The 16,975-nt window shown below is 35.1% G+C and overlaps 2 protein-coding genes across 3 annotated transcripts; one reads left to right on the top strand and one right to left on the bottom strand.

Moving 5' to 3' along the window:
• Nucleotides 1–325: 325 nt before the first annotated feature.
• On the bottom strand, nucleotides 326–11,314 carry LOC123867134 (ribosome biogenesis protein BRX1 homolog). Of its 2 annotated transcripts, XM_045909011.1 has the most exons (6): nucleotides 11,303–11,314; nucleotides 3,357–3,516; nucleotides 2,916–3,192; nucleotides 2,283–2,566; nucleotides 1,555–1,792; nucleotides 326–1,127 (listed from the first exon to the last, which is right to left on the bottom strand). In XM_045909011.1, exons 2-6 carry the CDS (start codon nucleotides 3,483–3,485, stop codon nucleotides 928–930), a joined length of 1,128 nt encoding a protein of 375 aa, XP_045764967.1. In that variant the 5' UTR covers nucleotides 3,486–3,516; nucleotides 11,303–11,314; the 3' UTR covers nucleotides 326–927. The 2 variants fall into 2 exon arrangements, with proteins under 2 accessions (XP_045764967.1, XP_045764968.1); XM_045909012.1 differs by lacking the exon at nucleotides 11,303–11,314 and having other exon boundaries at nucleotides 326–1,124; nucleotides 3,357–3,565.
• Nucleotides 5,495–16,499, top strand: LOC123867132 (D-2-hydroxyglutarate dehydrogenase, mitochondrial). Its single transcript, XM_045909006.1, has 9 exons — nucleotides 5,495–5,768; nucleotides 6,591–6,738; nucleotides 6,823–7,020; nucleotides 7,835–8,028; nucleotides 8,485–8,653; nucleotides 12,824–12,953; nucleotides 13,499–13,655; nucleotides 14,128–14,293; nucleotides 14,771–16,499. Exons 1-9 carry the CDS (start codon nucleotides 5,670–5,672, stop codon nucleotides 15,034–15,036), a joined length of 1,527 nt encoding a protein of 508 aa, XP_045764962.1. The 5' UTR covers nucleotides 5,495–5,669; the 3' UTR covers nucleotides 15,037–16,499.
• Nucleotides 16,500–16,975: the final 476 nt, after the last annotated feature.

The raw sequence follows: 16,975 nt of genomic DNA, 5'->3' as shown, positions 1-16,975 counted from the left end.
TATTTTACTTTAACACCACTGTGGTGCTAGTAACAATGAGGCTTATGTATTTTGATAAATAAGACTATTTAATACATATACAAGTGTAGATGCCATCTTCCGGTTATTGCTTATTTTTGTACACAGATACTTACATTTTTGACGTATTTATGTTAACTGCAATCAATGTATTTTTGAAAACGCACTTGTATGTAAGTAACATCGAATAATTTTGACATAACTTATATTTTTACTTAAGTTTTTACATAATATATAAAAAATATGCAGGAAAAAGACATTACATCTACTGGATGGTTTTAAAAAAACGAAATAAAAAATCTTTGCCACATTTTAATAAAATGAATTTAATACAAGCCGTCCTATTCTGACTCATTTTACAATAAGTATTGATTAGAAAATCTATTTTATTCAAGATATGCTAGGTATCATTTAAAAAATGATTTTTATTTGAAGGTACAGACTCGTATATTATTTTAAAAAACTTCTGTGGTTGCTGAAACCATATTATCAAACCACAAAAATATACTTTACAAGATGCATTTAATTCACATTTTCAAATCAAATAAGAAGTATTTTGTTTACTTTATTTCTTAGTGTAGGTTAGTTTTTGATAATAATTTTTATTTTTAAATGAACAATTTGTGTTGATGAGACACAAATATATTGTTTTCTGCACTTTTTCAACATGAAATCCTGTTATAAATTGTTATTGAAGATGTTTTTTTTTTACATTAAAGTATTAATTTTTATGAAAGATAAATATTAGGTGATGCAAAGTTTAATTAAAATTAATTAATTTTTTCTACCTCAAATTGTGTCCTTCCACTTTAGTACTTGTGTTAATATAATTATAGATTGAAATCTGTTATTAAATTCGATCTCAATAAAACAATGAGTGTGGAAATGAATTATTTTATTTTATAAAACCTATTTAACTGGCTTTTTCCTCTTGAATTGTTTTCTTTTTTTAATTTGAACAGAAATTGCCTTGCTCTTAGCTTTAAGCTGCTTACGCCTGATGGCCATGTCTGGTTTGCTTTTGGATTTCTTCATACTGAAAACTGGTTGAGGTTCAACATTATCCTCATTTTCTTCATCCATAGTTTCAGGTTCATCTTTAATTTCTTCTAAAATTAAAAAAAAAATGTTATAGTTATGGTATTGGTTAATTACTAAAGCTAATGATGATTTAAACAGTAGCACACAAATCAAGAAGTCCAAGCTGAACATGAGGCATATAATTGCATTGTATAAAATTGTATTTCATCTTGTCTATGACCTGCTCAAACCGCCATGTTGCAACTTCACAGTGTACCACTTGTTTTGCAATCACTACTATAGCAATCAATGTCTGCTCATTGATGTTTATTAATACATAACTAATATAAATAATTTATTCGAAAAATATTCATTCAGAAATGGATACAGATGGTACTGCAGTCAGATAAAAAGTGACAAAATTGTTATGTATGAGAAATTACAACTACTAAGATAAGGTTTCATTTAATTTTAGAAATACCATAATATTATTGTGTTGTAACAATCAGTACTAACCTTCCATTAGCACATCTTCTGCCTTCTTCAAGGGGTCACCCTTAAAGAATTCCGGTCCCTCTATGTCTGGGTAACCAGTTTCTGGTTTAGTGGCCTCATTCATCACTTTCTTCTCAATTCTCCTCTCATACTTGTTTGCAGCTTTTTTAGAGTATGCCTGTCTGAGTTTTGCTGGGCTCACATATTTTGGATTCTCCCATAGCGTAGAACCACCAAATGACCCAGAAAATATTTTTACCTAATCGAAAACAATAACGGTTTTAGATGAGACTAAAGACATTTATCTATCAAACAGCACTGCTGCAATTCTAACTACTAAGGGTGCATTCAATTAATTAGCCAACACTGTTGCAGCGCTAAACTATATTATTAGTAAAATTGTAAGTATTTATCAAACAGTTGCTGTCACACCCTAAAACTAATAAATCTACCTATTTTATAGTAAAATTAAAGTAAATTTATGTTGGAAACCAAAGAGAACTGTATGGATGGCCCTCAGAATGTTGAAAATCACACAATATATGATGATGCCTATCTTTGGTGAACTTTGTTCTATATCATGACAATAATTCCAGGTTATTTTGTGTTGATATTTAAGACATATTTATACTGTATTAATTAACAAAATATTAAGGGTATGCTGCTAAAACCCAATCAGTCTTTTTTGGTTTGGGTGGGGCATTGGGTTGGGTATAATATCATCTATTGAAAGATACCAGAAAACTTACAGGATTCAAAACAAATCTAGGTCCGATTTCTGCAAGAGCTCCATCTTCAGACAGTATCTGATAGTTTCTGAACCAAATCCTGTTGTCCAATATCATGAAAGTATAAACATGGTCAAAGAATGGCTGGCTTTTAGGATGATGTTTGGGAACTCCGAATATTTGTACAAGAAGTTCTTTAAGAAGACTATAATGAGCATATTTAGTGAACTGCGGGTCGAATGACAACAATGGCCTAGATCCTTTTAAGCAGTTACCAGTCATCTTCAGCTCACCCATTGTGTAAACTGAAAGAAAAAAAATAGATATCAGAAAAAAGTTGCAGTAAAAAGGTTAACTTACACTACCTATATCACAAGCGGTTGGTTAAGACGTCCACTTCCTATTCTGGAAGGTTGGTGTTTTGATGAGTAGTGGGGCGATGATGGGTTGATCATGATGACTTATAATCACAAAGATAATTTATTTCAGTTAACTTTTGAATTTGAAGAAAGCTAAGACATGGTGTGGGCTTGCCTTGACAAGTCTTAATACCTCTTGATATAAGGATTCTAACAAGAAAGCATTCATTAATAATAACTTATTTTGTACTATTGGAGGTGAAACTGGACTGAAAAAACATATCCATATACTTACTATTCTCAATCAAAAATTTTGCGCTAGGTCCATTAGGGATATTTGAAAGCCAAAGATATAAATCTCTCATCTTCCTGCCTTCAAACAGAATGCATTTATTGCAGTTTTTCATCTCACTTATCTCATTGACTACATATAAGTTTTTACTTCGTTCCATTTTAGATTCACTTTTGTGGTGAGGCATTAATCTCTTTATGTCTTCCATTAGATGTCTGTGGCGATGGTTGATACCGCGTGCCGCAAACACCAACACTCTCTGTCTGTTTATCCATTTAACCTACAAAAAAGTGAAGTGTGAACTAAGTTACTTTTCACCTCACAAAAAAGCAATGAAATCCCAGGTCCTAGGTATATTACGATTTTCAATTTTTATTATACTTAAGTAGGTACAAAAATTTGGCATTTAATCCATAAAAATGTACGATATTTTACGAAACTAACCTGCTTTGGTGTAGGGTCGTCGGACATTCGCACAGGAGGCAATACAACTACATTATCTTCTGTGGGTGTTTCTTTTACTTGGTTAACTTGTTTTTTGTTCTTCTTCACTTTTGTTTTAGCCATTTTCATTCAATACTAACTTTACCAACACGTGGTAAACCTAAACAAAAATAGGTACTTTCTACGCTACGTTTAAAAACTAAAAAGAGGTTGAAGAAGAGGTCTGTCAATGTCAAAGAGACAGCATTGTCAAAAATGACATTTAAGTTACATAGACTACAGCACCTTATTAATTATTATGATTATTATACCCATAGAGTAGGATGTATATAGGGTATAGAGTTATCACTCCCACGTATTTGGAGAGATATGGAAACCAGCGCCCCTGGTGGTTAGTTCCTAAACTAGTTTTCTTGTGTATATAACTATAGCTATTTATGTATAGCTAGGCAGCCTACTCTTCATATTTAAATTTTATTTTTCTATGTAAATTTTGCGGATATTTTGACACACGTTTAAGCTCTTTTTGGTAGCTTTTAAAAAATATATTTAACTTTCTAAACAAAAGAGCTTAAAACGTGTACCAAAACGAAAAGAAAAACCAAATTCATTTATTTCTTTTATTATAATAATCAATACAACTTTTTTGTATAATGTCTTGAACATCTACATCTTTTTGTAGATTGAAAATAATGATGACATACTCTCCGATAGTTAAAAATGGTCTTGTTTTCCAATGCCAGTATAGGTATCTCCACCAATTGCATAGAGCCAAGTTCGAAACCGGTCAGGTTCTTCTTCAGGATTGGGAAAAATGTGTAAGATTGTTCCATCCAATCCTATATAAGAAACATGTCACTTTTGAATAAACTATAATATTTTAAAATTTCACAGAAAAATATATGCTCTAAGGTTTTGTAGGTTAGTTAGTTAGGTTATGTTTAAGTTTGCATTTAATTTCATTGCATATGTATTGAAATATAAAACGTAGGTGCTTGTGATAGTTTTAAACAAAATTGCACTTACGTGTTTTGCCGCAGTTCGGTACGCAGCACTTTATAGTCAAATTATGCGGCATCGTCGGCAGTAACCAAATCGAAAGGCAAACAAAAACCAGTGAATATAGCGTGGATCAACAATAAAAAGCGGATCCGTCGGTGTCCAGTTAAAGCAAAGTAGCATTGAATTTAGCAAAGAAATGTTAGCGCACAAGTTTACTCTATGAAGAAATTATTACGAGTAAAATTAAATAAAATAACACGAATAACAATGACAACTGACAGATGACAATTTAATGTGACTCATATTCCGTTCTGACCTCTTTATTTTGAAAATAAAGTCCGCAAAAATGAATATTACAATACGAATAGGAAAATAAATTAGCCGCAAACTTATTACAATATTTTTTGTGGTTAAATTTGTTTGATATTACACAACATTTTGATTTTTTTTTAATGAAATTGCTGCGTGAAATGAAACGTGTACCGACGGAAAAAATAGGGATGCCAGTATAAAAAAAAAATTTAGTGTGGCTATTACAAAATTTATCACCGCCATCTATCGACAAGTTCCTAAACTATAGAACAAACTTGTTTCCAGTCAGGTTGTTTGAAGCGATAGCACCGTGATTATACCCTATTATTCATAGATAGGTGGCGATAGTCCATTGAGATTATGCGATAGTCCTAGGATTTTTAATTAAAAATTTAAATGACCCAATTTCCACTGGACAATGAGTACCTATAAAATATAATATAATCAGTACTCGCTGGACTAGTGTCGCATCCATAGCACAGTCCATAGTGACCGTCGAATTGCTATTTCAAAACACGCAGATTTTTTATGTACCTATTGTAACTACATAAGTACCTACTGAGTAGGTACAATTAAGCAATAGATTTCTCAAAAGAAAAATCATATAATTCGTCGGTACTCTTGAGGTCTGTGCCTAATGAGGACCATGGGCCACGTTTGAATTTCAAAAAAATACTGAATTTTGCAACGTAATTCAATCGTAAAACGTAAAAGAGCAATATAGTAGTAGGTAGTTACAGTACCTACATTACAAATTATTAAAATACCCAGCTAATTATGTCATATCTATCTCGCCGTTCCTTTAAATTAAAAGTATTTTAGGTCCGAGAATCGCTGTTCAGGAAGATAGATACAGCTGCGCAGTACGTTGGTTACTTATCTACATATAAAACCGGCCGATTACGTAATAATTTACTATCGTCAATTGTAAACATCAGCTGTTATGATCACTACTTTTAAGTTTTAGTTTACTCGCATTTGCCGTGTTCTGATCTCGACATGCTAAAACCTCTGTCTCTGTTTATTTTTAATTTAAGAAAACAGAATATCGTAGCACAAGTTAAATATGCGAACTCGGTGCTTCCTCAATTATCATCTGTAAGTCTATAATCGTATCTATACCTAGTACACGCGAAAGGTCTAGATGGCAATCGGGGTGGAGACGCCCCGCACAGTGCACACCCGCAGAGATGTGCACACCCGCAGAGGTGCGAGATAGCGTGTGCGGGGCGTCCCCCCGCCTCATACCCCGATTGCCATCTTCACCTGTCCCATACTATACCTAACAAATACTTATAAGTACCTAATACATGATTATTTTGTTTGCAGCTTTATTTTCTTTGATTCTCATTATTTAAGTAGGTAGGTACCTACCTATCATGTGAAACTTCATTGAAATCGGTTTAGCTTGAGTAAAATTGCACTTGTCCGTCCGTACGTCTGTCAGAGCCTTATAACTTCTGTAGTAGGTAGTTACTAATTACTTCAAACATAATATGTAAACTGATGGTCGTCAGCTGAATATTGCATTTAAAAGTATAAAATTCTTTATTTCATGGGGCTTTCATATAAAATGGGGGAGCTTTAAAGTGGAGATTGAATTATTCGACGTATAGTTACGTTAAAAATGGCTAAGTAGTTACATATTAGAAACTGAAAACCTGTCTCACTCTTGGTACTTGCGGGACATACCTAAGTCGTGCCTAAGTAGTTAAAAGTACAAAGGTATTTACAATCGCGCGACACAACACGCCCGGGGCCGCAATTGTAGGTACTTATGTCTCCGTACACGATGGATTATCCTCACGATAAAAAAAAGTAGGTATTAGTTAACTGCACGCAGTAAAGCTACGTAGGTGGGCTAGGTTTTATGTTTTAATTTACTAATTGCGATCTGAAACATCTAAATATCGATTTCAGGAAAAGTATGGAGTCAAGAGAAAAAGTTTCGGTATCATACAACCGACGGATGTAGATTATTTTAAATCGTTCCTAAGCGAGGACCGTGTACTGACTGATGAGAGTGATGTTCTTCCATTTAACATCGACTGGATTAAGAATTGCAGAGGTCAGTATTAAATAAGTTAGGTTGTACCTACGTGAGAATACCTTAAGAATTATTGTTGGTAATATTTTTAAATTGATCACTCAGGACAGTCCAAAGTTGTATTAAAACCGAAGACAACAGAAGAAGTATCCAAAATCCTGTCGTATTGTAACAGCAAACGGCTAGCTGTATGCCCCCAGGGTGGCAACACTGGCTTGGTCGGAGGATCGGTTCCGGTGTTCGACGAAATCGTGCTCAACTTTAACTTGATGAACAAGATCATCAGCTTGGATGAAATATCAGGTAGGTTTCACTTGTCCACTGCGCTATTAATATTTCAACTCTAGAGAACTATTTCTTGGGTAAGCAGCGCTTTTATGCCTCTAGGAGTGCCACGCCACTGCTTGTCCATTATGTGCGTAGACGATAGTTGGATATAGGCAGCGCAAGACCGTGACGCGTGGAAGCCTCTAAGGTTGAGATCTATAGAGCGCACTTTGACTTTGCTGTTAAAACGAGACAGCGTTATACCGCTGGCATAAATCTGTCTCGTTTTAACTGAAACTTAAGTCTAAACAAAGTCAAAGTGCTCCCTATAGATCTCAGCCTTAAAGATCTTTGACCAGCAATGGATACCTAGAAGTTGACAATTTGTGTAAAAGAAGACCTTTAAGGAGAATGAGAAAGTTAAAACTGGAAAAGATACAGGAGATAACGACAAGTGTGGATTGGCAGACTTCGCATGACTTCACTTTGAGAACATTGTAGAGAACTTTCAGGCATGGTGGTTTCCTCACAATGTATGACTTCATCGTGATACTTAATTGCTTGAAACGTACATATCTCCGAAAAGTTTGAGGAAGGTGCCCGGGATCGTACCTCGGCTCCCATTAAGAGACTGGCGATTTAGCGCCTATGTGCTTCGGCATAGGTAACCAGTTTTACCTTCATATCTCTTGGAATAGCTGTTATATTTCTTCAGCTGCATAAGATCAATAATATAATAAATAGTAATCAGTAACTTAGGTGCCTACTTTTACTTAGCCACTAAAATATTAAGTAGGTATCTGCCTACAGGCTGTACGTACCTATACCTACTCCAAATTCTTCTAAACAGGTGCTCTAGTGTGCGAATCGGGGTGCGTGTTAGAGAACCTCGACAATTACGTTCGCGATCGCAACCTCATCATGCCGTTGGACCTGGGCGCGAAGGGGTCCTGCCACATCGGCGGCAACGTCAGCACCAACGCGGGAGGTCTCAGGCTGCTTCGCTATGGGAACCTGCACGGCTCCGTCTTAGGACTTGAAGCTGTAGGTACCTACACTCAAGAATTTTTCTAGTGATATTTACCTAGTTATGTAGTAAAAAAGTACCTATTCCAATTTCCATGGTAGAAGAAATATCTTCAGATTTCTATGACTTTCACAAAAAACGGTTTAATTTAAATTGTTGGTCTGAGATTTGCCTAAATTCAAGAAAACTCCATTAATTTGTATTTTTGATATTACCACGGCAGTATTGTACCTACTTAGGTAGTTAAAATTGGGTTTATTGATCTATTTGGTGGTAGGTACTGAGTTGCGATGGCGGGGGCTCATAAATGCTTAATGTTCCAATAGGAACACACACCTACAGTATCTAAGTATGAGCATTGCGCAGACACATTCCCTCCCTCCAAAGGAGTTCTTAACCTGAGGTCAAGTCAGATTCAAACTGGAAAATATTGAGTACATAGGTATTTTAATCAAAATATCTTCTGATTGCAGGTGAAAGCAGACGGGACAGTTCTAGATTGTCTACGAACACTCAAGAAAGACAACACTGGATATCATTTGAAGCATTTATTCATAGGCTCTGAAGGAACATTGGGGGTAGTTACTAAAGTTGCCATACATTGTCCCGCGTTACCTAAAGCCGTGTCTCTTGGGTTCTTTGGTAATTATTTTAACTTATTCGGTGATTCTCAGATTTGGCGCAAATCACATATCAGGTCAAATAAAAAAATAATGAATGAAGTTACAGATGAGAATTGCATTACAAAAGAACTCTTGTATATTCAGCTACGGGTGCCCCAAAATTCAAAATTGTGACTACAAAGGTTACTTCAGAAATAATATTTTTGATATTAAAAACTCACCTCCTTCTGCGGGTAAAACAGGAGTCTCAGGAAAAATCGCTATGATTTTCAAAGAAGACGGTTTTAAACGAGCTCGAGTTTTTCACATATTAATATATACATCCTGAGAAGCAATTAAAATGAATTTTCACACGTACGAATCATTTAATTACGTCATAAAAAAATAACAAATGTTTGGCACAGAAAAAAAGTCATTACCTGCAACTGAGATGGCACCTCCAAAATATCCTTCTAGTATACATATTGCCTTCCGTTCTCCCCTGCCCCGTACTAAGCCATAATCAGTCTATCTAGGCATGTTGCGGAAAGTGGCCGTGCACTTGTAGAAAAAAAAATATTTACGCTTTTAGTGCCAAAACTGGTGTTTGGCACGACTTTTCACTCTTTACCTTCAACATCATTTTAGGACAAATAATTAGTTTTTCTTAATAATTTTATCTTCTTTCATGCACTAATAACAACATAAGTATGTAGTTTGATGTTCATATATATTGCATTTTAAAATACGACGTTAGACAATTAAAACTGCCAAAACCTCATTTACGCTCTATCATTACCGTAATTTTCCTTCCGTTTTTAAATGGAAGGTAATGATGTTGAATTGAAGGAGGTGATCAATTTTTCAGGAAATAATGTTGTTCCAAAATTGTGTAATTTTCTTCATATCCTTTGACATTAAATCACGTGACAAAATATTAATCTTCAGTAATTCTTTAACTTATCCGTTGAATTAGTAGCCCATATTGTTCCAAGCAATTTAGATATAACTATTCAAAATTATTGCACCTCGTGGTATTTCAATATTAAAAATAACCATCATATATCGATTTTAGAAACTACCATAGTGAAAAGAAATAGTCAAAAACGCGCGAAAAAAAATTAGCGCAGGCTAAAAACACAAAAAACAAACAAAAACGAAGAACTAAAGAAAGATCTAGAAAAATATGCGAAACGTAAAGAAGAATGATGGAGTCCTTTCATTCCTTCTTGGATATTAGGGCTGCAGCAGTTGTTTTCTAGATCTCCCTACCTTTGGTTGCTGCTTTGACATGGTTCCACGAGAATTCCATTCTTTTAAGGTCTGCTTCAATGGGCCTCCTCTAGGAGTTTGTTGTTCGACCAGGTCTCATTTGACCGCCAGGCTGCCAGGTAGGCACGTTTCAATAAATGCCGCTTGAGCAACGTTTTCTTCCTCTCTTCGCAAAATATGCCCGACCAATCACAATCGCCTCAAAGCTATTTCCTTATTAACTGGGAGTTACTGGCATTTGTACCACAAGTCCTCATTTCTGATCGTGTTAGACCAGAAAATGCGGGGAATAACACTGAAACTCTTATTGTGGAAAACCTGAATTCTGTGGATTAGCGATATAGTTGTTTCCACGTTTCACACCTGTATAAGAAGACTGAATTTACAAGCGATTCAAACAGAGAGAGCTTTAGCTTTTATAATCCAGTTATTGACATCAGCCTTGGCACCGCCGCTAGGAGAAATGATGCTACCGAGGTTATAGAACTCCTCCACCTGTTTAATTGGTTTGTCTTCTAAATAAAATGGTTCTGAAGCAGTAGAACTTATCCTCATCTTCACTGTTTTCTTTGTGGTAATCGGCAGACTAGTTAAGGAACTTTGTCTTGTAGGTATTTTGATTTGGACTTAATGTATTCGAGTCAATCTGATATGAGAACAAGGTCATCCGCATAGTCAAGGTCTTCAAGTTGCCTACTGCTCAATGATATCCCTTTCGGACTATTGGTGACACGACGCATAACTTCGTCGATAAGCAAGATAAATAACAGTGGTGAGGAAGACATCCTTACTTAACTCTTCGGATTATTTTGAGACTAAAGAAGAATAGAAAATCAAAACTCTTTGTTGACTCCAAGACAACAAAGAGTACAGAGAAAAAAAAATACGTGAAAAGCCAGGAAAGCCAGGAATTCACCAAAAGTAAAAATACTTTCTGATGTACGTTTCCATTGGACTAATACTCCTTTCTTTATTAATGGCAGATGTCTGAGAACATGCCCCAGATAACCGACCTTTCTGCATTTGATCGCCAAAATTAGGTCTCTATCTTTACTGATGCATCTTTGTCATTTTTATTTTTGAACCCAACTTACTCGCAGTAATTTTCAGTAGCAGTTGCTTATTGCGCAGTACTTTTTTCATTTTCATGAATAATTCACGGGCAATTTCAATTCAGGTCTTTATTTCAGAATCTGGATCCCATTCTTCATTTACCCATGTACCAAGATATTTGTGCATTGAAACTCTTTCGAGTGTTGTACATGTGAGAGTTCTTATTGAGGTTTGTTGCGGTTTTCTTGATACTGTACATAAACTTAGTCTTTGAGAGATTCATGCTTAGACCCGACTTTCTGCTACATTTATAAACGCTATCTATTATTTTCTAAAGATCTTGGGAACTAGAAGCCAAAAAAACAGTATCATCAGCGTATCTAATATTATTTATATTTATTTGTTTACCTTGACATCCCATTCCTTATTTTCCAATGCTTCTGAGATGATAGCGTCTCAGTATGAGTTGAACAGAAGTGGAGATAAGATGTGTCCTTGTCATACCATATGGCCTACCGCTACTTCATCTGTTTCCTCAACTTCAACTATTACTGTCCCAGTCTGCCACCAGTAAGGGTTCTTAATGATCTTTATTTCCTTGCAAACGAGTTCAACATACTGCAAACGACGAATAAGTACCACTTGATGTACACGGTCAAAGGCTTTCTCATAATCAATGAAGGAAATTCATACATCAGTTTGCATGTCTCTATATTTTTGGACTAGTACGTTTATAGCAAATAATGCTTCTCAGGTTCCAACACCAAATCTAAATCCAAACTGACTCTCATTGAAGTAGTTGTCACATTTATTTCTAATCCCTTAAGAGCTGATAAGTAGAAACATCTTTGGAACATGACTCATGAGGCTGATAGTGCGGTATTCATTGCATGTCTTAACATTCCCAAGATGTTGCAATGATTCCCTTGACATGTGTCTGCGAACATATTATTTTCTATAAATCGTTTTACAAATTCTTTTTGACTTCAGGGTCCACAAAAGGGTGGGTTTAACTTTATCATCAACTAAAATGTTTATATACGACACCCATCGCAGGTCTACCATTTCTATGCAAATTAAAATAATCATGTTTTCGCTCATACTGTTCTATCACCAAACATTTGTTTTCGTGATAATATATGCTCTCGCAGCATGATTATTTTATACATTTCAAGTAAAATTTATAGGTGATGATATGTCTGGAATAATATTTTTGTTAAAGTTTGCAATATTTCCGTTATTAATTCTGTTTACTTGATTAATAAGATGAAGAAACACGTTATTTTTTGAAAATGAAATATTGCTTCATTACCATCAGATAAACATCAACGCCTTCTCCACCAAAATCATTACCAGCACACTAGAAATCATTACCTTCAGTAACTGAAAATTTCAAATGCATATATCTCTGAAATTCATGGGTGCAATTTGATATAACTTGGTCATTCTTTTTAATTTTACCTATATTTTAGTTTAGTTCAGCAATTTTCACAATTTAAAAAATTCTCTTATTTTCTCCGATTTGCGCCAAATCAGAGAAGTACCCTATATTGTACAACTACTGCTATCAATCTACTTATAGAATATAGGCCTTTTCGGGAGTGGGCCAACAGGCATTTACCAATTCTATTTGAACTTACATCGTCGCTCGGTTGGAGGTATGACTGCACTTACCAATACGCAGTTTCTATTTCAAAACGCGTCTGCCCCGACGGTGGCCGTCGGTTCTGCGACAGACATAACCTGCCTATTGACTGTTCAGCTTGCAAACCCCCTTTGATCTATGTCAGTCACTTTATTTTCCTACGAATGTTCATCCTTGTTGCGGATTTTATGAACTGCTAAGTGTACCACTATAATTAATTGGTTGCCTTTTTTCTTTCAGGGGTTAAAAATTTTGAAAACATACTCACACTGTATAAGAGAGCAAAGTCATCTTTGGGTGAAATTCTTTCCGCTTTCGAAATGGCAGACAATGAGTCGATTAGTTATACTGTTAAAAACCTGAAGCTTACGTAAGTACCTTCTGTTATACGGTCTAGCTAATATTCAGGTAATACGTAGTAGCTATTAGGTAATTAATTTATAAGCCAACTTTAACTTGGTGAACTCTAGAGAGTACCTACCTAAGCACCTATTAGTTACATTTTTCTTTAGCCTAATTAAATTAAAACTTAAACAAATCGCAGGTTAATAACTTCTGGCAGAAACGCCATCTTCTATCACAAATAGATACATAATATTATAACGGTTTCGCATTGAGAGGTGAACGGTGAAAACGTCTTCAGCGTCTATGTAAAATCTCAAGTTTTTGACCTAGCGCTTCCAGCTGTAGGTAGGGCTGGCTGGTTCCTACTTTGCAACCAGCCAGTTTCTATATTTATAACATAAATAGAACGCACTTTCGGCACAAATACGATCTATACACCTTTTAATACGTGTTCAATTAAGAGTGAATAGGCAATCTAAACAAGCGCACTCCCTGCACAATCACTTGCCAACAGGTCGGATTGCAGCCAAGCGCTAGCCTATAATTTAAAAAAAAAACTGGTTTAAACAGGAATCCTATATCCGACTACCCGTTCTACGTGCTGGTGGAGTCGCACGGCAGCGACGAAACGCACGATAGCGAGAAGCTGTCGCGTTTCTTATCCGAAGGAATGGACAGCGGACTCATATTAGACGGGACCGTCACTTCCGAACCAGCCAAGATGAAAGTAAGTTTGCTGTTTACTTATACAGCTGAGCCGCCAAATTCGTATTATAATTTGTGATGGAAGTTATTCTACTAATCTAACTTTAAAAAATCTATTAAAACTATGCTCCTGAGAAAAGCATAATCATCCAATCGAAAATTATGTCTAAATGATAAAAGAGCGTGGATTTGACCTGCAGCTCGCTCCAGCAATGCGCGGGACTTCAATTACTTTTGTACTCATATGGCATAATATTGTACGTAGGTATATCAAATCTTTAAAAAGAGCAACCGCCGAGTTTCTTGCTGGTTTTTCTCGGTAGAAAGGGCATTCCGGATCAGTAGAAGATGCTTTTGACGATTCAAAAGTACCTACTTGTAAAATCTAATTGAATAAAAATATTTTGAATTTTTTTTGAATTGCCATTGATAGCCCCAAAATAATTTTTGTATACTCACTTGTATACATAACTCTGTTTATTTATATATTTTAGACAATATGGCACATTCGCGAAAGCATAGCGGGCGCGGGTCTGATGGACGGCTACACGTTCAAGTACGACGTATCGATACCTCAGCGGAACTACTATGATTTAGTGGAACTGTTGCGCGCGAGACTCAGGGAGCACCCCGCTACGGTGTATGGATATGGGCATGTTGGTATGTACAATTTGATTTCACATCGTATAGGTGATGCCAAACTTGATTACTGATGATAAGTCCCATCACGAATTTCAGTAAGTTGAGAGAATGGATTGAAGCTGGATTATGGATTAAAAATGGAAAAGCCACAAACAGTGTTGTGGCTAATGATCTTAAAAAGGTATTTTATACTAGGGGATGCCCGCGGCTTCGCCCGCATGGATTTCGATTTTTTTCAATCCCGTAGGAACTCTTCGATTTTCCGGGATAAAAAGTAGCCTATGTCCTTGCCTGGGATGTATCCCAAGTCTGTACCAAATTAGATTAAAATCGGTTCAGCGGTTTGGCCGTGAAAACGTAGCAGACAGACAGACAGACAGACACACTTTCGCATTTATAATATTATAAGTATGGATTTCAGACGTCTTATTTTTATATCTTCGGAGAGTAAAATTATATTCACTGCAAAAACTAATTTCGGTACCTTATTCACAGGTGATGGCAACATTCATATAAACGTTATCGTACCAGAATACACAAAGAAGATGTACTCGATGTTAGAGCCGTTCATCTTCGAAGAAGTCGCCAAGTTGCGGGGTTCCATAAGCGCGGAGCACGGCGTGGGGTTCAGAAAGCCTCAGTTCATACATTACAGTAAAGACGAGTCGGCCTTGCAGCTAATGAGAGATCTGAAGAAATCTATGGACCCGAATGGAATTCTTAATCCTTACAAAGTGTTGCCAGATGTACCTGATATTTAGTAGAATCTTGAGAAAATTATAAAACAAACGGAGCGAAATGACCGAAGTTTTGATATATTTTTATTACTTACATAAAATGATTATAAGGTATTTTAAAATAAAATTAAAATATATTTAAATGACTTTTATTAAAATATCCATTTATTCTTATAACATTCATAATATCACTGCAACAAAAATACAATGGAATATTACAAACATTCGCCTAATTGCTTCAAATAAATAAATCCCATAATATTGCATAAAACATCAAAAAATTAATAATTTATTATTATGTCTTCAAAGATTGCTTATTAATCGCCATCGTGGTCATTGACGGTGGCATTCGGCAATGCGTCATCGAGACGGAGACAACGGACCAGCCTTCGGTTCCGTGACGTTAAAAAAGATGCAAAAAATTATATCTACTTTAACGGTAACCATCGCGTCGTTCATAGTAACAACATATGCCCCAATATCGGGAAACTTTTCCGCGCTATATATACCAGTTACCACGTAAAACGCCACGAGAGATAATTATCGGGCACTTTTTGAACAACACCCACGATTTCATTTATACTTTGTAGTTCATTAAAAAAATATAAATAAAAGCTCGGACACACGAGTCTCCGTCTGTTTGCGAAATGCTCCTTTACAATGTATCACTGTACTGTCAGCAATTAGGACTTACTGCGCTCCGAGCACATACACGCTGTTCCAACCATATCAAACAAGCATAAATTTTATGTAAGGACAACAAAAAAATGTGACAATTTGGCATAAAGATCGACCTCCACACCAAACATACTATCGAAATAGCAATAAAACATTAGAATGGTACGCAATGCACTTAGTTGTTTCAGTGTTAAACTTATCTAGTATAGTAATTATTATTATTTAAGTTAATTCTTGGGGCAGAAGATAATCCAATGACAAAGTTTATAACGAAAGTTATTGTTAACTATTTCTGCTTTGAAACATTACCAACTTCAAATTGAACATTTTTCTTTTTAATAAATCAGTTTTTAAAAAACTAGTTAATAAACTTATGGCAAAGATTTTACATATCAAAAAAATATTAAGTAGATAGAAATGCAATCGTAATACACGTTTTACCGGAATGTTCTACTTTAAAGAAAATTGAAATACAAAAAGAAAATTGGAGATTTAGTCAAAAGTTAAATTTTATTTAGATATAAGTACATCGAAAAAGAAATATTTGTGCTGCTATTTAAGCATTCGTTGTGTGATATGTTAGGAATCGTGCTGATCAATATCAGACATTGAAGCCAGCTCACGACCAAAATAATGAACAGTTGTGTTTCATTTATTGTCATGAATTAGACAAAATAAATGGAGAAGTAATGAGATCACTAAATATTTTTACAAAGTTAGGTACGAGACTAAATGTAAACAAGTACATAAACCAAGTTGTTCAAAGCATTAGAATGCATTAGACATTTTCTTGCAGATTGTATATTTTATCTTATATTACAAAAAAAAATGGTGCATTCAGGTAGAAAAAAAGTGATAAATGATAATAATAATATATGAATTGGCTTTCAATATAAGTAGGTATTACAATAAAATGGTCCTGAAAGCATTACTGTTTTATAAAATAAATATAAAATTCATGTCTATTCATTTGTACACAAACTACTAAACTTACAGGTAATTTATTCTTTGACTAATGTTCCATGCGAGAACTTTGAGGGTAAATCCGCACTGCGTAATTTCACTGCTTGATTTTCCCCATAGAATCTTGGAGCATATGGAAATAAAAGTACTTCTTAACCATCATTTCCCATGGTACAGATTCTGCAAAATCGCATCATTCGATTGTCGCTGTGCCAATTTAAGAGATTTGTGTATTTTCTATATAACTTCTTCTTTCATATTTGCATTTCAAATATGCGAATGTGTACTTGTTTACATTAAGTCCATTATCATTAATTGTTGC

The sequence above is a fragment of the Maniola jurtina genome, chromosome 7 (assembly GCF_905333055.1).
Source record: "Maniola jurtina chromosome 7, ilManJurt1.1, whole genome shotgun sequence".
NCBI classification, from domain to species: Eukaryota; Metazoa; Arthropoda; class Insecta; order Lepidoptera; family Nymphalidae; genus Maniola; species Maniola jurtina.
The sequence above is the reverse complement of the archived record's forward strand: the minus strand, read 5'-3'. Positions and strand labels throughout refer to the sequence as shown.

Excerpts from the sequence above, each read along its gene's own strand:
- LOC123867132 (XM_045909006.1), top strand. The coding sequence starts at position 5,670 with ATGCTAAAACCTCTGTCTCTGTTTATTTTTAATTTAAGAAAACAGAAT. Across the intron at positions 7,021-7,834 it reads CAGCTTGGATGAAATATCAG|GTGCTCTAGTGTGCGAATCG; the intron begins GTAGGTTTCACT and ends TCTTCTAAACAG. Across the intron at positions 12,954-13,498 it reads GTTAAAAACCTGAAGCTTAC|GAATCCTATATCCGACTACC; the intron begins GTAAGTACCTTC and ends TGGTTTAAACAG.
- LOC123867134 (XM_045909011.1), bottom strand. The coding sequence starts at position 3,485 with ATGAAAATGGCTAAAACAAAAGTGAAGAAGAACAAAAAACAAGTTAAC. Across the intron at positions 2,567-2,915 it reads AAAATTTTTGATTGAGAATA|TTTACACAATGGGTGAGCTG; the intron begins GTAAGTATATGG and ends TTTTTCTTTCAG. Across the intron at positions 1,128-1,554 it reads AGAAGATGTGCTAATGGAAG|AAGAAATTAAAGATGAACCT; the intron begins GTTAGTACTGAT and ends TTTTAATTTTAG.